The sequence below is a fragment of the Rhinatrema bivittatum genome, chromosome 4, assembly GCF_901001135.1.
Source record: "Rhinatrema bivittatum chromosome 4, aRhiBiv1.1, whole genome shotgun sequence".
Classification (NCBI taxonomy): Eukaryota; Metazoa; Chordata; class Amphibia; order Gymnophiona; family Rhinatrematidae; genus Rhinatrema; species Rhinatrema bivittatum.
In genome coordinates, this window is record NC_042618.1 from 141,665,201 (window position 1) to 141,688,833 (window position 23,633).

The window sequence follows — 23,633 nt, forward strand, 5'->3', positions numbered from 1 at the left end:
AGCTCAGCAACCCAGAGACTGCAATTCCAGTATCTGAGGGACTTCAGCCCTGCCGGGCACATCAGCTCACTACTGCCACCTCTGGTGGTTCTACTTCCTGTCTAATAAAGAACTATCTGTGTGTCTCCATACTCCAGCCTAGCTGGTGGTCCCTCTCAGGATATCCTCCTGGGGGCACTGTCATCTGCCATCGGCCCAAGGATTCACCAATTTACATTAAGTGTTCATTCCTTATACTACTAGAGCGGTACCATACAGACTGCCACTCTGTGGGGAGTCAACCCACAACAGATCACTAACTCCGTCTATGGAGTACAACGGACTGCTGGCTACTCTCCTTGGGGGAGCAGATTCCATAACAGATTGCAACTCCTCCTCTCTGAAGGAACAGATCTACATCAGGTTGCTAACTCCTCTCCTCTGGAGGAACTGATTACTAACAGTCTGCTAACTCCTCCCCTCTGGGGAAACAGATCCATAACAGATTGCTACTCCTCCCCTCGGGAGGAGCTGATCGATAACAGATTGCTAGCTCCACCCCTCTGGGGGAGCAGATCGATAACACTATCCTTCAACAGTGAAATTTACCTATGTGCAGATGACCTCCAACTTTGGAGGATCTGATCAATCCTCTCCCGTTGCCAATCTCAGTAACTGTCTGATAGCAGAAGTCCAATGGCTCAACAATCATAAACTCAATCCCTCCAAATCTGAACACCTCTGGTTAAGCCAGCAAGGTCACCCCCTACATTCTATTCCCTCCCTATCAAGTATCTCCCCCAGCTCAAAGACTCTATATGAAGCTTAGGGGTCCAACTTGATCCTAACTTCACTATGGAAGCTCATATCTCTAAAGTAGCGAGAGCCCCATAAGAACATAAGAAAATGCCATATTGGGTCAGACCAAGGGTCTATCAAGCCCAGCATCCTGTTTCCAACAGTGGCCAATCCAGGCCATAAGAACCTGGCAAGTACCCAAAAACGAAGTCTATTCCATGTAACCATTGCTAATGGCAGTGGCTATTCTCTAAGTGAACTTAATAGCAGGTAATGGACTTCTCCTCCAAGAACTTATCCAATCCTTTTTTAAACACAGCTATACTAACTGCAAGAACCACATTCTCTGGCAACAAATTCCAGAGTTTAATTGTGCATTGAGTAAAAAAGAACTTTCTCCGATTAGTTTTAAATGTGCCCCATGCTAACTTCATGGAGTGCCCCCTAGTCTTTCTACTATCCGAAAGAGTAAATAACGATTCACATCTACCCGTTCTAGACCTCTCATGATTTTAAACACCTCTATCATATCCCCCCTCAGTCGTCTCTTCTCCAAGCTGAAAAGTCCTAACCTCTTTAGTCTTTCCTCATAGGGGAGTTGTTCCATTCCCTTTATCATTTTGGTAGCCCTTCTCTGAACCTTCTCCATCGCAATTATATCTTTTTTGAGATGCGGCGACCAGAATTGTACACAGTATTCAAGGTACAGTCTCACCATGGAGCGATACAGAGGCATTATGACATTTTCCGTTTTATTCATCATTTCTTTTCTAATAATTCCCAATATTCTGTTTGCTTTTTTGACTGCCGCAGCACACTGCACCGACGATTTCAATGTGTTATCCACTATGACACCTAGATCTCTTTCTTGGGTTGTAGCACCTAATATGGAACCCAACATTGTGTAATTATAGCATGGGTTATTTTTCCCTATATGCATCACCTTGCACTTATCCACATTAAATTTCATCTGCCATTTGGATGCCCAATTTTCCAGTCTCACAAGGTCTTCCTGCAATTTATCACAATCTGCTTGTGATTTAACTACTCTGAACAATTTTGTGTCATCTGCAAATTTGATTATCTCACTCGTTGTATTTCTTTCCAGATCATTTATAAATATATTGAACAGTAAGGGTCCCAATACAGATCCCTGAGGCACTCCACTGTCCACTCCCTTCCACTGAGAAAATTGCCCATGTATTCCTACTCTCTGTTTCCTGTCTTTTAGCCAGTTTGCAATCCACGAAAGGACATCGCCACCTATCCCATGACATTTTACTTTTCCTAGAAGCCTCTCATGAGGAACTTTGTCAAACGCCTTCTGAAAATCCAAGTATACTATATCTACCGGTTCACCTTTATCCACATGTTTATTAACTCCTTCAAAAAAGTGAAGCAGATTTGTGAGGCAAGACTTGCCCTGGGTAAAGCCATGCTGACTTTGTTCCATTAAACCATGTCTTTCTATATGTTCTGTGATTTTGATGTTTAGATCACTTTCCACTATTTTTCCTGGCACTGAAGTCAGGCTAACCGGTCTGTAGTTTCCCGGATCGCCCCTGGAGCCCTTTTTAAATATTGGGGTTACATTTGCTATCCTCCAGTCTTCAGGTACAATGGATCCGGCAACTATGCTACTACTTCAATCAGTAGAACTTTGCATCAGTTATCCATGAACTAATCACTAGACATTTAGACTACAGCAACTCTCTTCTGAACAGTATCTCCAAGACCTGCTTGAAATAACTACAACTCGTGCAAAGCATGGAGCCCAGAATCCCAGTAAAGGCCAAACCATAAGATAACATAACACCCATCTTCCACAGACAAGATGGGCTACTGATTGAAACCAGGATTAAATTCAAACCATTCTGTTTCATCTTAAAATATGTGAACAAACAGGCTCCTGAGTATCTCACCCATCTCATTGTCTTCTAAACCCTGGCTAGATAGCTCCAATCCTCATAAAAGGCTCTTCTTTCCTCCCCACCCCTAACTTCTATCAAACTGAACTGCACAAGACTAAGAGCCTTTAGCTGCTATGTTCCCAAGATCTGCAATGAGGTTCCTTTACCCATCTTGCCAGAAACCAAATTACCTCACTTTCTGAAAAAAAGCCAAGGCATGGCCATCAACCAGGTCTTTCCCCAGCCGGCTCATTAGGACTATTAACGTTTTTTCCCCACATTTGATCCTTATGCTGTACAACAGTACTCACTGTAAACTACATTTAACATTGTTATACCTAAGTCTTAATTTCTGTAATCCGCTTTGAGTACATTCCTGGCAAAAAGCGGAATATCAAATGTTCATAAATAAATAAAATACAGGTGACCTAATATATACACAAACTCAAAATCAGCCACTCAAACTGTTTGATTCAGAGTTTATGCTTATGTAAGGTACTCCATTCAATCTGGTCTCCCTTTCTTCAAATGCAACCTCAAGATATACCTCTCTCTCTTGCCAACAAACATTTATTCGTATCCTAATCTGTTAAACCAGTCCTCCATACCCTCTTAGCAAATCTGGTTTTCAAGGTATCCACGCTCAGTCTCCATGAGATTTATTTGCATACTCTGGATCTAATTACCAGGTTGCTGTATGTAAAATTATTCATTAGGAATATCATGAAAACCAGACAGGCTAGGTGAGTCATGAAGACTGGTCTCATAACCATTGTGATAAAGTGCAGTGATGATTGCATTTTTATGTTTATTGTATGTAAACAACAAGCAACTGAAAAATGTTTTGAGATAATTTAATATGAATTATGCAATGTATTGCATGGATTCTCAAATTCAGTAGTCAGGACCTTCAACTATGTCTGGTTTTCAGGATAACCAAAACCTAAATTTAACATAGTCCTTAGACCATGATGTATATAAATTAAAATTCATGAATATTCACCAAAGATATCCTGAAAACCAGAGCAGAATAAAGATCTCAAGAGCCAAGCTTGGGAAACCCTGCTGTACTACACTGATATTTATGAATCTGAAAAACTCTGAATTTCCCTAATTATGAAGCCTTTTAAAAGCAAAGGAAAAAATTAATAGCTCAGAGACCAATCATGAGGGAAAACAATAAGGAATCCTTTATAGTCGTTACTTACTTGGGACAAAGCAGCATCTCTCTGTTCAATTACTGCATTCATTTCTTCTGCAGTTATCTTCTCTTTACACTCTCTGGTCTTGTATATTCGATCCACAATTACAGCTCCACTCTTCTCTATTGCTATCCCCGTGTCTGCCTTGTTTACCCTGCTCAGTAATTCCTGTAATGTCTACCAACAGCATAGTGTGTTAGTCAGACACAAAGTTTTAATATATTTTGTTTAATATAGGGTTTTAATTAATAGGCACATGTGAAATGTAAATTGACAAAGGGAAGTTATTGAATTTTCATACTGCAGCAAAGATGTACATTATTAGTGTGTCAATTCTTGGTTTTTCCCCGTATCTTAGTTCTTGAAACCCACTCAATTGAACTTAAGCTTCTAAGATAGAAGACTGACATCCAGAAATCTCCTTGGAGAATGGCTTACCATGTCATTTTCTTCAGGGTTAATATTTTCTAGCCTAGGGGAAAAAAAAAAGGGACACAGAAAAGCCTGATCAGTAGCATTTCCTCGCTGCAGCAAAATGAGTTCGCTTTCCAAATCTTTAGAACCTCAAGTAATTTCATTCCACTAGTCTTTTGAGTCAACCACGACACAGAGCATATTAAACTACCACCTGCCTGACTCCATCTTTCAATAATGCTCCATCTCCGTGGCGCCAACTTCAGACTGTTAAGTTATTAATGTTTACTGCAATATATGACTACAGGGATCAATTGCTCATATGTGCTCAGATGAAGAGAGGGCCTCAGTTGATAGAGGCACAAGTGCTCTTATAATTTATATTGATTCCTACACTTCTAACTTCTACAATAATTTTATTTTATTCTTTGCTTTTAAGCCACATACAACATAACTAGGCAGGACTGTGTTTTATGTAAAGGTTATCTGCAGATGCATCATTTTCTTTTTGTAAGCAACTCTTTTAGTAAAATATGTTTTCATTGTACAATCTGTTTAACAGGAAATTGAATCAAACATTGTAAGGTTCATTTATTTTAAATGCGAAATGCACTGTCTATATGAAATCAGGCTCCCTTTAAGGTGTATGACTGACTGTGAGATGGAGTCTCAATACAAGGACATCATCACTATCCCAGCCCTGCTTACTGTGTCTCCCCAAAGGGGGACTGGTAGCAGCAGTGCAGTGCAGCGAGAAAGTGCATTTCACCAACCCTGCAGCTTCCCCTCCTTCCCGTATCTTATGAGCACTTCCTTGCTAAACAGGAAGTACATTTAAGACAGGTGGAAAAAGGGCAGCTGAGGGGGGCAATGAAACTGTCATATTTTTTGCTGAACATGACAAAGTTCCACCCACTCTTTTTATTTTCTAGAAATGGACAGACATTATAACTTAATATTCAAAATATGTGCACCTCATCTATATTTGGAAATATTTATAGGACCTTTAGATTCTGATACGTCACAAAACTCATTAAGTAACTGAATCATTGCCAGGCCCACCCAATGAAACACCCTACAGAGTCTGTGTTTCGAAAGCTATAACTTCTGAAATACGGAGGTAATGTTGCAGTTTTATTTATTTATATTATGAAACCATGTAGCTACTTCCTCTTCTTTTGGAAATGCAAATATTTTTTAAAAGAATATTTGTTAACTACTGTAAACCAATTTGATATGCCCACATGAAAAATCGGGTATATAAAAATTATTAAATAAATAAATAAATAAATGTATGAAGTAAGTGTAATTCTCATTCATATATTGGAAGCATATCTAGAACCACTAACAAGAAAGCAAAGTCATTTTTAAATGGCATAAAAAATGTTTTGACAAAAAAATAGATAAAGACTTGTGAGACAGGACTTATGATTATGAACAAAGTAAGCTAGACAATGATTCAGTTGCTCAATGAGCTTTGCGATGTAGGCCCATCATATGAAGGTTCTATAAATATTTCAGATAGAGATGAGGTGCACATATTTTCAATAATGTTATAACACCTATTCAGTTCTAGAAAATAAAAAAATAGAGTGGATGAAACTTTGTTGTGGTTGGTAATATTGCAGTTTCCACTTTTGGACTTTGCTAGGAGGTAAATAGAAATGCTAAAAAGGGGTTTTATTCAAGCATCTATTCTTTCAAGACATTGCATTCCTTTGCCGCTCTCCATTCTTAGCCCTCATTTCTCTTTATAGCACCACTGCACCATACACTTAGAGGGTTTCTTTCAGCCCCCTTTCATTATGCAGCTTACTCTGTTAAAGGTTTTTCTTGTGTCCCTATCTCTAGAACTTACCATTCCTTGAAATACAATATGTCCCAATTCTCTATCTTCAATTTCTGTTCAAAGACTTACTTCTTCAGTGAGGAATTCTATTAGTTTCCATAAACTCCTTTGTAATCTACTGTACCATTATTTCAAGTGTTCCCATTATAATATTTCTTATAGGCCTTCATGATTTTCCTTTAAGACACTAAGCTCCCTGGGAAAGGGAACTCCCTTATCTACTGTACCTGAATGCCTTTGTAAACTATGTTTTGCACCCCTGTACTGACCCATATTTATCTTATATGGTGCTATACACATATTGATGCAATATAAAAACTTAATCACACGTGTAATAAAGGAAAGACATAGATCATCACATTTAAAGTTCACCATAATTAGAAGAGACAATGCTCAAGTGAATGCTTAGTGGGCTCAAGAGGTTGATTGATTTCCAATGTTATGTAATTTCAGACTGACAGCCCTTGTACTCTAAATGAACACAGCCCTATAGAAAATGTCATCCTTCCCTGATTTATCCCTTTCTCAGTCAATAATGATTTGTTTTTCCTGTTTTACAGTTAGGGTCCTTCACCTTGCTTCTGAGAAGCAAAACTGTGACCTAACTTTTGATAAAAATGAACAAATAACAACAAGCAAGAAAATGTTTCTCTTATAAAAGTTTTATAAGACATTATAAAATATGCACCACATATTCCTCCCTGGGAACTGTATGGTGCCTACTGTCACCCTGGACTCCCTTCCCTACATATTTCCATTGTTGACAAATAGCTTATTCAAGATAAAGCAAAGTTGCTTACTTATAAAAGGAACACTCCAGTGTAAATCTGCTGAAATGGCTTCATTTATTATTTTATATTTCACTTTTTTCAGCACTTCAAAGCAGATTATATTCAGGTACTATAAGTATTTCCCTATCCTCAGAGGGCTTACAATCTAAGGTCTGGATTTATCAAAATGCACGAAATAACGCATGCGATAGGAAAAGGGGTGTGTTTTATGGTAATAGGCAGTTTATCGCAAAGTGTGCTATCTTAGCGCTTCGCATGGGTATTCGTTAACTGTTTTGCACTTTGCGTTAAGTACCAGAATTCTTGTATTTCTGACATACAACCACTTGGGGGGGAACTATCAGGGCCCTTCTACAATATGTGAGAGAGAGAGAGAGAGAGAGGAGCCATAATGCCCTCATACTAAGTAGGTATTTATACCTCTATATGAGGCCTACCTAGTCACTCAAGGTGAGGTTTAGGTATTAGTGTAGGGGTTATGGGTCACTTTGACATTCAAAGTGAGACGTACGAACAGAACAATGCTGTTCTGTTCGTACGATTTGTGCAGTGTTCTCTCAACCTAGCTTGATGGGGGTAACATCAAGCTAGGTTGAGAGAACACTGCACAAATCTCATCTTTGTGTGAGTTTCCTCACCCCGAAGGTGATCAAATCTTCACAAGAGAGCACTGTTCTGTTCGTACGTCTCACTTTGAATGTCAAAGTGGCCCCTAACCCCTACACTAATACCTAAACCTCACCTAGAGTGATTAGGTAGGCCTCATATAGAGGTATAAATACCTACCTAGTATGAGGGCATTATGGCTAAGCGCTCTCTCTCATATTGTAAAGGCATTTTTTTCATGCGAAAACACCTTAACGCATGCGAAAACGCCATATAGCACTTTGATAAATGACCTCCTAAGTCTGTACCTAAGGCAATGGAGGGTAAAGTGACTTGCCCAAGGTCACAAGGAGCAATAGTGGGAGTTGAATGCTGCTTTCCTGGTTCATAGCCTGCTGCTCTAACCACTACACTACTCCTCCACTCATCTCACACTGCAACTATTTATAATCTTAACTGTTCATCATTCTGTCTTTTCACATTTAACCTCAGTTGTCAGTAGGCTATACTATATACACAAACTCAAAATCAGCCACTCAAACTGCTTGATTCAGAGTTTATGCCCATAACCAGATCCATAAAGCTTCCTCACAAGTGTATGACCCTTGTCTCTTTCCTTGTTTATATAAAACATGACCACCTGATTATCTGTCTGAATCAAGATTCTCCTACCAGACAGCAGGTAGGAGAAAGCTCATAATGTATATCAGAAGCCTGCAGTTCCACTAGGTTAATCTGCAGATGACTTTGGATCCATAGAAGACCAATGTACAGCCCTCACCTTCTGGAGATGGCATGGAGAGACAATACTACTTGTTGTGCTGGAAATGCAACAGAGGCCCTTTTGCCAGAACCTCTGTGTTTAACCACCACTGCAGAGAGACTTGCATCTTAGTACCACCGATATCTGATGAAATGATGGTTATAGCAACTGATCTCATTGATGCCTGAGGGCGCACTAGAGGTCCATGCATGTGAAGATTAGTCAGAGGGACCACAAGTTGCACCACTACCACATGGCCTAGCAAAACAAGGACCGACCTTGCTGATTAGGGAACTGTTGCAGAAGGGACCTCGCAAGGCTCATTACCCAGCCCTCTGAATGGGCAAGAAGATTTTCTCCTAAAGTGAGTTGATCCAGGTCCCTATATACTAGATCCTCTGGGATGGAATTAAGCAGGACTTAAATTTGACAATGAATCCCAGCGACTGTAGCAGCTAAATCGTCATGTGGCACGATTCCAGAATGGCCGAAAGGGAGGGACCCATCACTAACTACTTATCATTCAAGTACAGGAACATGCAGACTCCAAGCTTTCGTAACTACAACCACAAGATTCTTCATGAAAACAGTCAGCACAGCCAAGAGACCAAATAGACGCACCTTGTATTGATTGGAGAGTGGCCAATATGATGCCAATTTTAAAAAAAAAGGTTCCAGAGGTGACCTGGGAAACTATTGACTGTGAGCCTGATGTCTGCTGGGCAAAATGGTTGAAACTATTCTTAAAATCCAAATTACTGACCACATAAATAGACATGGTTTAAAAGGTGAAGAATTAATATGGTTTTTGCAAAGAGATGTGTTGCCTTTTCAATTTACTTGATTTTTTGAAGATGTAAATGAACATGCAGATAAAAATAAGCTGGCTGATTTAGTTAGGGTTGCCAACTGTCCAGTTTTGGACCGGACAGCCAGGTTTTCAGTAATTCTGTACAGTAACCTGTCAGAAGTACCAACCAGACGCTAAATGTCTGGTTTTGCAGGTGGATCCTCCTTTTCCCACAGCCTCCTAAGTAGAGGAAGAGAAAGGCAGGTTGGAGCCTATTGGAGGAGAACTGTGCTGTATCTCTTCATCCTTTCCCATGCTGTGATTGGACAACATAGGGAGAAGAGGTGGTGCACAGCACAACCCTCAGCTCCCAGTGGTTCTGCAGATACACTGTTTAGGCAGTTCACTGGCAAGATCTAAAATGTATGCAAATGAGGGAGTACCATTCCTCCACCCCACCCCCCAGTCCTCAAGTGTCCAGTTCTGGTCTATGGAAAAGTTGGCAACTCTAGATATAGTGTATTTGGATTTTCAGAAGGCATTTTACAAAGTCCCTCATTAGCGATTCCTTAGGAAACTGGAAGGCCATGGAATAAGAACATAAGAAATTGCCATGCTGGGTTAAACCAAGGGTCCATCAAGCCCAGCATCCCGTTTCAAACAGAGGCCAAACCAGGCCACAAGAACCTGGCAATTACCCAAACACCAAAAAGACCCCATGCTACTGATGCAATTAATAGCAGTGGCTATTCCCTAAGTCAACTTGATTAATAGCAGTTAATGGACTTCTCCTCCAAGAACTTATCCAAACCTTTTTTGAACCCAGCTACACTAACTGCACTAACCACATCCTCTGGCAACAAATTCCAGAGCTTAATTGTGCGTTCAGTGAAAAATAATTTTCTCCGATTAGTCTTAAATGTGCTTCTTGCTAACTTCATGAAATGCCCCCTAGTCCTTCTATTATCCGAAAGTGTAAATAACCGATTCACATCTACTCGTTCAAGACCTCTCATGATCTTAGAGGTCTTGAATGAGTAGATGTGAATAGGAGGCAATGCTCTATTGTGGATTGGTAACTGGATAAAATACAGGAAACAGAAGGTAAGATTAAATGGTCAGTTTTCCAAATGGAAAAAAGTGTTTAATGGAGTACCCCAGGGATCTGTGCTATTTGGCATATTCATAAATAATCTAGAGAAAGGAACAAAAAGTATTTGCAGATGGCACAAAAAGGACCTTGTGAAACTAGAAGACTGGGCATCTAAATGGCAGATGCAATTTACTGCAAAGTAAAGCACAAAGGGAAAAATAATCTCAACTACAGATACATAATAATGGGATTCTTGTTAGAAGACTTCACCTAAGAAAAGGACTTGGGAATTCTTGTGGACAATACCTTGAAATCTTTGGCTCAGTGTGCAGCAGCAGTCAAAAAGGCAAACAGAATTTTTTGGAATTGTATGGTAAAGAACAGAGAATAAAACTGATATTATCATAATGCCTTTGTATAGATCCATGTTTTGACCACATTTTGAGTATTGTATACAGTTCTGGTCACTCCATCTCAAAAAAGACTTAGTGGACATAGAAAAGGTACAGAAAAGGGCAACAAAAATGATAAAGGGGTTGAAAAAGCTCCCTTATGGAGACAGACTAAACAGATTAGGGTTCTGATTTTGAAAAAGAAATGACTGAGAGGGGGTATGATTGAGATTTATAAAATCATGGGTAGGGTGGAACATGTAAATAGGGAATGGTTATTCACCTTTTCAAAAACCACTAAGACTAGGGAATACTAGCAGATTTAGAACAAATAGTAGGAAGTATTCTTCATTCAGCACATTATAAAGCTATAGAATCTGTTGCCACAATTAACACAAGAAGTTTCAAAAGAGGATTGGACAAGTTCTTGAATGAAATGTACATAAACAGTTATTAGCCAGATAGTCTTGGGAAAGCCAGCACTTATACCTGGGAGTGAGATCCAAGAAACAGATCAACTATTTGGGATCTGTCAGGTACTTGCAATCCAGATTGACCACTGCTGGGGTCAATGGATCTTGCACTATAGTACACGCATTCCACCATAAACCTGAGGAATTTCTGATGGGTGAGGTGAATGAGAATGTGTGCATAGGCATCCTTCAAGTCCAGAACATACAGCCAATCCTTTGGTTGAATGAATGGCACAATTGTCTGAAGCAAATGCATCCTGACACACCAGCAACTTTTTCAGCTTCCATAAATCCAAAATGGATTCTAACCCACTTGAATTCTTGGGAATTAAAATGTACTGGGAATAGAACAACATGCCACACTCCTGCAGAGTAGCAGGCTCTATGGTCTTCTTATGTAGAAGGGATGCTCTGCACCAATGTAATTGAAGGCACTCTTAAGAACTCCATGGCTGGGGCGTCTGGGAAGAATAAGCTGCCTGGAGGTCCTCTGTGCCAAAGAAGACGACATTCCCTGCAAAGAATAACTCTTCATCAAGGAGACAGAAAGTATTCTTCTCAGAATTGAGCCAGCGCAGCCCTGTGCTGTTGGCTTAACCTCTTCAGCTCAAAGGGAAATGGCCCCAGAAAAGATCCCTCATGCAGCTTAGATATTCTTCTCAGCACCTCCTCTTGCACTTTAGGCTGTAGCAAATCTGGAGACCAGTGTCAACAGAAGTGATCCTACCCAGATGACATGCAAGAAGAAAGGGAATCCAACTCCTGGAACAATCTCCAATGCTTCTTATGGAACCCAGCGTCCAAAAAGATTTCACTCTGGAAGATGGAATGGCTGTGCTGCCCGCCCTTGCTCAGAGGTTTCGAGGCCTTATTCAAGGCCATCTTCCGCAGATTTTCCATCTTCCAAGTGTGGGTCTGAAGCATCTGCAGAGGCATCCTACTGCAACTGTGGCAATTTAGAGCATCATGGTCTGGGCCTAGGCAGTGGTAGCACTCGGTGTGAGTATCATGATGGATATTTGCTACTCATGCCCACAGGTCTTGAGCCTGCTAACCATGGTTTCTTCTCCTTCAGTTTCACTTTTCTACATTTTTTTTTTTTTTTTTTTGCAAACCTTAAAAATTCTATAAAGGGGCTGGCGAGGCAGCAACAGATTTCAAATTTGTAATTCATAGCAAAAGTTGAAAACGTATAAAAAAATAAGAGCAACTGGAAATGCATCCATGTGGTAGCTCAGACAAAGAAAGACTGAGGGGCTTTTAGTCATTCTGAGAAGGACAACTTTCAACCAGGCCAATGTACCTGGGTAAAATACCTTTGAAAATTGTCCTCTTCCTGGCTATATGGCATTTGGCTCCTAAGAAGTATACCAAATGTATATTACAATATGTACTATCTATAGAAGGGCTCTGCAGGCACAGAACTTTGAGAAAAAGAAACCCTGAAATGTCTTTTAACAAAAAACATAACTAATTTAGCCAGAGGTGGTCTTAGTGATGCTTATATAAATATCTATACCTTCTTTGCATCATAAGCTTTCCAAAAGCAAGGAACATGCACATTTTCTCTTAAACATTTGGCGAGACACTCTTCTATCCATAAGAGTGCTCCTACATTACCTATAAATTTCTGCGATTAAGATAACGAACACTCTAAAATTTTTCATAATCTCATTCAGAAAAGCTATACGTACTCCAACAGAGACTGTTGCAATCGCTTTGCTCGTAGAAGTGCTTCATCCCTCTCCTCATTGGCTAACCTCAGTCTGGCCATGACAGCTTCATCACGTTCTCGTTGAGCAAGGTAAACTTCTTCAACCAGAGCTGTAAAAATAACCATCAACTAATGAACATCCTGACATATTAAGAATTAGAGGAAGGTAGGATTACAATTAAAGCAAGAAGGAAAGCAAGTTTGCTTACCTATAAAGAGAGTTCTCCATATACAACAGAATGAATTAGCCATAAGGTATATATGACGTTATCTGATGGTACTGATATGGACCAGTTCTCAAAGCACAGAAAAAGTCTTACAGCACAATTTTTCTTGCTGCTGTCTTGACAACCCATCAAAATAATTTTTCAATTCTAAAAAAAGAGATTGGGGCAGATTTTAAAAGCCTTACGCACCTAGGGGGGTTACGTGCGCCAAGCCTATTTTGCATAGGCCCGGGGACGCACGTATGTCCCGGGGCTTTGTGAAAGGGGCGGGGTGGGGGTGGGGCGGGACCAAGGCCTCCGGCACAGAGGCCGTGCCAGGGGATCACACGCCGGCACTTGGCCGGCGCGCACAACCTACACCTGCCCAGAGGCAGGCGCAACTTATGAATTAAAGGTTAGGGGGGATTTAGGTAGGGCTGGGGGGGCGAGTTAGGTAGGGGAAGGGAGGGGAAGGTGGGGGGGGGGGGGGGGGGGGCGGAAGGAAAGTTCCCTCCGAGGACGCTCCGATTTTGGAGCAGCCTCGGAGAGAACAGGGAAAGCCATCGGGGCTCCCCTAGGGCTTGGCACGCACAAGGTGCACAAGTGTGCACCCCCTTGCGCGCACCGACCCCGAATTTTATCACATGCGTGTGGCTGCACACACATGTTATAAAATCGAGCTTAGATTTGTGCGCGCCGGGTTGCAAGCACAAATCTACACCCACGCGTAGGTATTAAAATCTGGCCCATTATAGAGAAGTCAAAGATTGAGAAGACCATGGTTAGCAGTTTTAATGCTTGTATTTGGTGGGTGCCATATGTCCATTACAGATTCTCATTCTGTCTTATCACCTTCTGAGCCCAAATCATGATGCCTCCAACTGCTACATTTATGGTAGGATGCTCCCAGGGGATGAAACAGCAATGCACCTGGAAAATGGCACCTGGAAAATGGCACCTGGAAAATGGCAGAATCTAGGCTCCACTTTTACTGAACTCTGAGAGCTGACTCTGTGCTGGCGTGTCACATGATATCACCCACACATTATAGCTAATTCATGTCATGGTTAAGACAGAAGATTTTACTAATATAAACAACTTTTCAACTAATGTAGAAGCATATTAATACTGCAAAATTATGCTTTTCTAGATAGCATTTACTGTCTCTGTTCAGGTTACTATGAGGTCCATATTCAAAAGCATTCCAGCTAAATGAAAATTTGGGCACTTATCTGGCTAAATTATTCGGCTAGAATTTAGCCAGATAAGTAAGGGGTATTCTAGGAGTATAACTAGGAGGAGTTAGCTGAATAAGTTATCTGACTAACTCTAGTCGGCCCATAGACCTGTCTTGAAGTTAGCCATATCAACTTATCCAGCTAGCTTTAAGATAGCTGGGTATATTCAGTAGTGCAGCTGCACCACTTAATACACAGCATTAGTTAGCCGGAATTACTAGTGACCACCTGGCTTGTACAATTTGAAAATGCCATATTATAACAAAATCACCCTTTTCCACTCATCTCACCTAAATAGTTTCTCTTTCAAGTATATCATTTAACCACAGACATTAAAGCTCGGATTTTAAACAACCTGCGCATGTAAAATCCGGACTTTATGCACATGGCCGGGCCTTGCGTGCGCCGAGCCAATTTTCAAAGGGGCCCAGCCACGCGCGTAAAGCCCGGGCTTCCTCGAAGGGGCAGGCCGGGGGGGGGGGGGGGGCCTGGAAACTAAGCCTGAATGTGCCAAAGACTGTCACCAGAAACATTTTTTTAAAAGGTAGGGTTTGGGGGTGGGGAGGAGAGGAGAGGGGAAGAGGGAGGGAGTATGGGTAGGGGGGTAGAGAAGTTCCCTCCCAGTCCGCTGGGGAACTGGGGGAAGGCTGGAATGCATCACCACATGGAAATTGCTAAAGCCCCCCCCCCTGCGCGTGCCACCCACACATACATGCCCAGATTATAAAATCCGGTGCGCATCTGCACGCGGCCCACGTATTTTATAATATGCGCCAGTGCACGCATGTTATAAAAGCGGCATGTCCATGTGTGTGCACCAGGAAGTGCACGTACATGGACAACAGGCCTCCTGTATGCCTTTCCTCCCATACCACTCATAACAAGGACAATTCAAAAGTGCATAGCAGTCAGAGCTCAACTGATACTCGTAGCCCCGGCCTGGCCCAGACAACCGTGGTACAGTTTCCTTCTCCAACTGTCCATCACGGACCCAATTTGACTACCGAATCGCCCAGATCTTCTGTTCCAAGATCATGGGACGCTCCTGCACCCGCTACACTCATCTCTCCATTTGACAGCATGGAGATTGAGAGGCTCCTTTTAAAAGAACAGGGGGTTTCCACTTCGACACAGTTCATCTTGTTAGAATCCAGGAAACTCTCAATGAGGAAATATTACAGCTATAAATGGAAGTGCTACTCTACCTGGTGCATTTCCAAGGGCGTACCACCATTGGACTGCTCACCTGAGCTACTCATGGATTTTTTTCATACACTGTACACAGCGGGCTGGTAACATCCTCCATTAGAGTTCATCTTAGTGCCATAGGGGCATATCATAGACCAGTTAATAATATTCTTATATCCAATCACCCATTACTCTCTCGTTTCATCAAGGGATTAACTCACCTTCGTCCTCCGATTTCTAAACCTCCAGTCCTGTGGAACCTCAACATAGTTCTTGAACAGCTCATGCTTTCCCCATTTGAACCCATGGACTCCGAACATATTAAATACCTTGCATGGAAGGTGGTATTCCTGGTAGTGGTAAGATCAGTGCGACGAGTTAGTGAATTACAAGCCTTAGTCCACTATACTCCATATTTACAGTTTTATCACCAAAAAGTGGTTCTCAGGACTCACCCATCCTTCCTGCCAAAAGTGGTTTCTCAATTTCATCTCAATCAAACCATAGAACTACCCATCTTTTTCCCTAAACCTCACTCCAATGATAGGGAAAAATTACTACATACACTGGATTGTAAAAGAGCGTTAGCATACTACAAAGAAAGAACAAAATCAGATTCCCGGGTTTCTCAACTATTTGTCTCTTTTGACCCGAAAGCACCTGGACTTCCAGTGGCTAAACGCACCATCTCCAGCTGGATAGCACAGTGCCCACAATTATGCTACGACAAACAGGCTCTAGGCCTATCAGAGGGCTCAGTGAAGGCCTTTAAATTACCGAGCCTCCCACAGGCGTTGCGCGCCCGAAGGAGCGCGACCTAAGGGGCCTGCCCCTTAGTGCGCCCCTTTGTGAGCCCAAGGAATTAGGACTAAGGCCCTTTCCCGATAGTCTGCCTCACCTCAGCTCTGATACACGCGAGTCACAGCCAACATACTCATTCCCCCCTCCAGCATTCATCCAGCCTCCTCCAGCATTCATCTAATCTCCTTCAGCTTTCATCTAATCTCCTTCAGCATTCATCCAGCCTCATCCAGCATCCATCCAGCCTCATCCAGCATCCATCCAGCCTCATCCAGCATCCATCCAGCCTCCGCCAGCATTCATCTAATCTCCTTCAGCATTCATCCAGTCTCATCTAGCATTCATCCAACATACACCAGCATTCATCTCATCCTCTATCGCACAACTAGACCACTATGCTACCAGGATTCCCAATCCCTATTCTTCATCGCAGCTTCCAAAATTCAGATAAAGCAACAATGCAATATCATTCACGCTCTACCAAAACTCTCATCCCGATCCTGATCACCCCATTCATCCAACTCCTAGGTCTCTCTTTATTCTTCCTCTTTTCAATGCACAATCTATCACTAAGAAAACTGTGATCCTCAATGACTATCTCCTGGACACCAAACCGGACATCTGTGCCATAACGGAAACCTGGCTTAAGCCAACAGATATAGCCCTAATAAATCAACTCCCTACCCAGATGTATGACTTCTTTTCCCTCCCTTGACCAAAGAAAAGAGGAGGGGGCCTACTTCTAGTGACCAAAAAAGAACTGAGAGTCTCCCATTTGTGTCCCAACTCCCAGTAAAATCAGATACAAAACTGGAGATAGGCCTCTTTAAAACAACCCAACTCCAAATCCTCTTAGTTTACACCCCTCCAGGACTCCTCGACTCGGACGCCTCCCCCATAATAGAATTAATTGCAAAACACATTAACTTGGACTCCCCCGCCTTGATCCTAGGAGATTTCAACCTGCATGTCAACAACACCACTCTCACAACCAACTGCGAAGCCTTACTCTCTACTCTTACAGCCATGGGATTCCAACAGATTATAAACAAGCCCACCCACAAAGCAGGACACACCCTGGACTCATTTTCACGAACTCCGGCATCACGCACTCATCAACTCCAGTTTGCTCTCCAGTCCCCTGGTCGGATCACTCACTAATCACCGCTACTTTTTCAATAACAGAATCCCGTAATCTTCACCCCCCTCAATCCCCATTCACCTACAGAAGAGCCTGCTCTTCTGATGACCTCAGCTTCCACCTGGCTAAAGAACTTACACGCTTAAACCTTTCAGATCCCAACTCAGCCTTATCATCCTGGAGCAATATCACAGAGGAAATAGCAAATAAATTATGTCCTCTTTCAACAAAAACACTCAACCCAAACTCCCCAAAGAAACAACCATGGTTCACCAATGACTTACGGAACTCAAACAAATCCTCAGAAGTAAGGAAAACGTATGGCGCAAAACCCCTTGCTCCAGCACACTCTCCACCTACAAAGCTGCCCTCCACCACTACAGGAACTCTACCCTAAAGGCAAAAAGAGATTTCCACGCTCACAAGATTCACGACCTTACCTTTGACGCAAGGGCCCTCTTTTCCTACGTTTCAGAACTAACACAACCTAATACCCCATCTATCCCCAATGAACAAGCACAATCTAAAGCCGACGAACTAGCCCTATTCTTCCAAAGTAAATTCACCAATCTCTTAACACTCCTGCCACCCAGTCCCACCCCTCTGACTAGCTCCTACCAACTACTCAACAAAAGAATCTCTCTGGATGCGTTCGAACCTACCACCGCTTAGAGATCCAATCCCTGTTAAAGAAAATGAAACCGTCTTCCCATCCCTCCGACCTAATACTGTCAAAACTACTTCTGCTAATACCAGAAACCATCTCCAAACCACTAGCGGACATTGTAAACTGTTCCTGAACACAGGGAATCTTCCCTGACGCCCTAAAAACTGCCTCTCTGAAACCACTTCTAAAAAAGCCAGACTTGGATCCCAAGAATCCAAACAACTTCCACCCAATCTCCAACCTGCCTTTTGTAGCAAAGATTTTGGAAAAACTGGTCAACTCACAACTCTCTAACTACCTCGAATATCACGAAATACTTCACCCCACACAATACGGGTTTCACAAGGCTTTAAGCACTGAAACCCTACTCCTATCGCTAACAGACCACCTCATCATGGGATTGGACAAAGGACAATCTTTCCTTCTAATTCTACTGGACCTGTCGGCAGCTTTCGATACTGTCAACCATGCCACCCTCCTCGACCGTCTCTCGGACATAGGAATAACAGGCTCGGCTCACACATGGTTCAAAACATTCCTTAGTAACAGAGGTTACAAAGTTAAAATCAATAATAATGAATCCCCCCGCTACAATTCCTCACAAGGAGTCCCTCAAGGCTCCTCACTATCCCCAACACTATTCAACATATACCTTCTTCCCCTATGCCAACTGTTATCTAACCTACAACTAAAACATTTCTTATACGCTGACGACGTTCAAATTCTGATACCCATCAAAGAATCTATCACAAAAACTCTTAAACACTGGGAATACTGCCTCCAAGAGATCAACGGACTCGTCGCAAACCTAAATCTGATTCTAAACTCGGCCAAAACGGAACTCCTCTTCATCACACCCGAAAACAGCAACTCCCCACAAACTGTTCCAATGAACACCATTGCTACACAAGCAAGAGACCTAGGGGTAGTAATAGACAAACACTTGAATCTAAAAACATTTATCAACAATACAACCAAGAACTGCTTCTACAAGCTGCAGGTAATCAAAAGAATGAAACCACTCCTACACTTTCAGGACTTCAGAACAGTCCTACAATCCGTAATATTCTCCAAGATAGATTATTGCAACTCTATCTTACTGGGCCTCCCGTCCTCTTCCATCAAACCACTTCAGATGCTCCAGAATGCGGCAGCCAGAATCCTGACAAATACCAGAAGAAGAGACCACATCTTTCCCATTCTAATAAATCTACACTGGCTGCCAATACACTACAGAATCCTACACAAGTCCTTCACCATCATCCATAAATCCATCCACGCCCTAGCCCCCCTCAAGCTCCAAATCCCCCTAAAACTACACACATCATCCAGACCTATCAGAGAAGCCTACAAAGGATCACTGACTGTTCCCCCAATTAAATCTACTCTCCATATTACACTCAGAGACCGAGCCTTCTCCACAGCGGGACCAGCTCTTTGGAATACCTTACCACCTGATCTCAGACTTGAACCTTGCCTATTAACATTCAGAAAAAGGCTAAAGACTTGGCTATTTAAACAAGCCTTTCCCGAAACTAATATCCAAGGAGAGATCCTACAGCAATCAAGCACTCCAGAGTCTATTATCCATTAAGAGACCTTACTGCACAATTTAATTAAATCCATAAAGAGACATTACTGTACAATGTAAATAATCTACCTCTGTAAAGATTTATATTTATTCTTGTCTATTCTTGTCTTCTTCCTACCCCAGTTTCAACAACCTTGATATATTGTAACTTTTTGCTTCCTCTGCACTGGTTAAAAAGAACAAAGTTATTGTACCCCCCTGTTATTTGTAAACCGGTGTGATATGATTGTATCATGAATGCCGGTATAGAAAAGCTTTAAATAAATAAATAAATAAATAAATAAATAATTTTACTCCCAATGCTCACCAAGTCAGAGCAGTGGTGGCCTCTTTGGCACACCTTAAAAATGTACAACCCATAGACATTTGTAAGGCAGCTACATGGTCATCACTCCATACCTTCACATCCCACTACTGTCTTGATCAACAAGCAGACACTGATGCGAAGATAGGGCAAGCAAACCTGCAATCTCTATCCTCCTGTACACGGTGACTGCCACACTACTAAAGATCATGTACGCCCATACACATCACAAACAACGTGATCGGGAGCTTGGGACTCCCATGACAGCATGGCTAATTCAGCCCTGCTATCAATGGGAAAAAGCAAGTTTGCTTACCGTAAACGGTGTTTCCGTAGATAGCAGGATGAATTAGCCATGCTGACCCTCCCTCCTCCCTGGCAGTCGCCGTCTCTTCGAATACATTACAGCTTAATCACAGACTGAGGAGAATCTGTTACTTTCCTGCATGGGAATACATGCGCAGCCACAGAGAGCAAAAATCTAATCTCTGCTTGGTAAAGCTCCGCCTCCCAGACCTGATTGACAGATCCCATGACAGCATGGCTAATTCATCCTGCTATCTACGGAAACACAGTTTATGGTAAGCAAACTTACTTTTTTATGTAAAGTATAAATGGATGCCCAAATTATTACTTGGAATATCTCTTCCACAAAGGTATGTCTTTTGTGCATACAAAACAGGCATAGCTCTAGTTGAGTATATTTGGAGGTAACTTGGAGTAGTTCTATGAACCTTCTCATATGACTGATTCAGAGATACCAAATCTAATCCACACAGTACCACTATTTATAAATTTCATGGCTAGATGTATGTGCTAATCTTATGTCATGTGGGGTACTTTGAGCACCAGTAATCCCCCATTCAAATGGTTGATTCAAGGTTTCCACAGAAGAGAAGCATTATTGGTAAACATTTATTTCTGTCTGATGCTGGGTCTACAACGTCTTTGGAGCTACCTTATACTAATCTTCCAGTGGCAATACTGAATGAACTAAGATTCACTGGTAGCTGAGGACGATGAAGATGGGCAGGGAAATTTCTTCCAGGGCAGAAACTTTCTGTGTCCTATCCCCCAGGACACTGCCTTTCTTCCTTCTCTAAGGTCTTAAAAGTATTACCCTTGCAATGAAGCCAATACCAGCAGACAAGTGACTTGAATCCAGCTATCCTATGCAACAGCTGTGCTGCCAATACTAAATGCCAACCTGAGGCGGATGGAATTTCAGGCATTTTTTTTTATTATTATTATTCTATTCTATTCATAGAGACCACCTGAATAACACATCTGCAATAAAACAAAAGTAAACTTGTGGATGGATAGCATGCTCTTTTGAACAACTACATCAATTGTTCATCTATATATTTAATTACATTAAACCACCCCCATATTTCATTCTGCCAAACTTAACAAGCACAAATTCTTTTAGATTGCTTGCAAAAGAAATCTGATTGTAAACATTATGCCTTTTGCAAGATAACCTGCGATTACAAAGCTCACAAAGAAGATCAATATAGCATTTTAGCTGGAATTTGCTCATTAAACACCCATAGCTTTAATGCCAATTATGCTCGAAAGAATAAAGCAAATATTCATTGCCACTTTCACTTTTATGAAATGTAAAATCTGCTGTTAATTGCATTTGGTATGCCACACAAACTTTTTGCCTTAACTATTAGATAGAAACTTTCATTTTAAAAAAAATCATTAGAGATTCCGTTTCCTTGACTTGTATAAATTTCAATATTTGTTCAGCAAAGGTTCACAGCAGTTAAATTACTTTACAAATATTATTAGCTACTGTGTAAGCCAACCAAGTAAAATACTTATATTGCAGGCAAAACAAATCGTTGACTGTTTACAATAATATTTGGATATCTCCATTTTAAACAAGCTTATCAAATATCCTGTAATTCTTAGTCAAATGAGAAAGATTCAACAGAGATTTTTTTTCTCCTGAATACTCAAATTTGTTTAGTAAGCTAATTGTTTTCTAATATGGGCAAAAGTAAATATGAAGAAGATGAACCAGACAGAGTTTTAGTTTACCAAGTCAAAGCAGTGTACATATTTTCTTAGTTAAACCTGATTCTGTTGGCAAACCTGAGAACGCCACACTTTCCCCGTTACCTTTCTATTAAAGGAAGGAGATTGCATTAGGAGCCTGTCTACTGCAGGTCAAATATTGGTTCACGATTTAAAAAACAAGGCAGGATTGGCCATTCTCCACTTCCTCTCCCATACACATTTAATATGAAATGTTGTTTGCTCACTTCCTGTAGAGCTCATCTGTGTAAATAAGACAACAATAAATATATATATATATATATATTATATATATATTTAATATATATATTTATATATATAGTATGCCCAGGCAAAAAAGCAAAATGAATGGAAAAAGGCATTACTCTGGATTTTATATTTCTACCTGAGCCTACAGCTTTATTCTTATGCCAGTTTTAGGAATTCCATGGTTTTTCTCCATCGAGATCTGGTTGTGTGCATAGAAAATGTAGCAGGTTTCTTACTTGAGTAGGTACCTGTACTTCAGTGCAAATTTTCTTAATATATGCACTAAAATAAAGTTAACACCAATGTAATAAATTAATAGTATGCAAATGCATCAGGAGTTAAAAAAAAATGCACATAAACCTAAACATAGGCACAAAAGAAAGAACAGTGAGCATAAGTAATGTTTAATGCACACTAATCATGGTTTATGCTCATAAAATCAAATACAGAACACCATACGGGAGGTACACAGATACAAAATATATAAAAAGTCATTTAAATTCACAATTAATACAAGAATTGGTATCAGAAAATGCATGCCTTGCCCAATCTCCTGTCTTTTCAACACAATGGGCTGCAGGCAGTATCATATATTAGCATGCAAATCCAATCATTTACCATCCCCCCTTATTCATGTCTCAAAAATGCATACACAATAATGCAAGCGGAAAAAATCCCCACATTTATGTATTTGCAGCTCTCAGATCAAATCAAAGACTACTTGGCTAATGCGCTGCGATACCTCTGTACCAGACATTACTGGCATTTCGGCATTCAAGGCCTACCTTGGGGTAATAGATGACACAATCTGCAAAACAAAACCACAACAAAATATTGCTAATATTTTTAATAACAAAGTTAAACATCTTAAAACTAAATACAATAAAAATTTACAATCAGACTCTCGCCTAGCGCATCATTATATCACCTCATGCTTTAAATCTCCTAGGACCCACCTCAAATATACCTGATATTACAACAGAGAGAACAGAATTTTATGTTTCTATTAAATACAGTGGAACCAGATGAATTAAATAAAATGTAGACTAGTTAGTACTTTAATAACTTTATTTTGTGTGTATATATAATATATTTTAGCCATGTGATAGAGGGAGTTTTTATTATGTGATGTTAGTGAATGATCAATTGATTGGATGACATTGTGGGTATATATGGGGTGGGTCCTAGGAGATTTAAAGTGCCAGAGGATGTAATGACATGCTAAACTTTTGCCAGCTGTTACGAACGTGACCTCCGACGGCCATTACTCTCCGAGGCAAGGAGGTGCGGTCGTCTCTCAAACAGGGTTGTGAGCTCTTGGGCCATGGCATGACCCAGGGAGGAGCCCCAAGCCACACCGCGGGAGGTGAGCTGCTGCGAGCATGGGTAACAAGGCAAGACATGGCTGAAGCAAGGACTAGGGAACAA

At 41.2% G+C, this 23,633-nt stretch overlaps 1 protein-coding gene across 1 annotated transcript in view; it reads right to left on the minus strand.

The window, feature by feature from the left end:
* Window positions 1-23,633, minus strand: part of MIPOL1 (mirror-image polydactyly 1) — a 1,009,124-nt gene that overhangs the window by 585,758 nt on the left and 399,733 nt on the right. Inside the window, exons 8-10 of the mRNA XM_029598907.1 lie at window positions 12,755-12,884; window positions 4,328-4,361; window positions 3,896-4,066 (exon numbers count right to left, since the gene is read on the minus strand). Coding sequence (XP_029454767.1) covers window positions 3,896-4,066; window positions 4,328-4,361; window positions 12,755-12,884 — 335 coding nt within the window. The remainder of the gene's footprint in view (window positions 1-3,895; window positions 4,067-4,327; window positions 4,362-12,754; window positions 12,885-23,633) is intronic.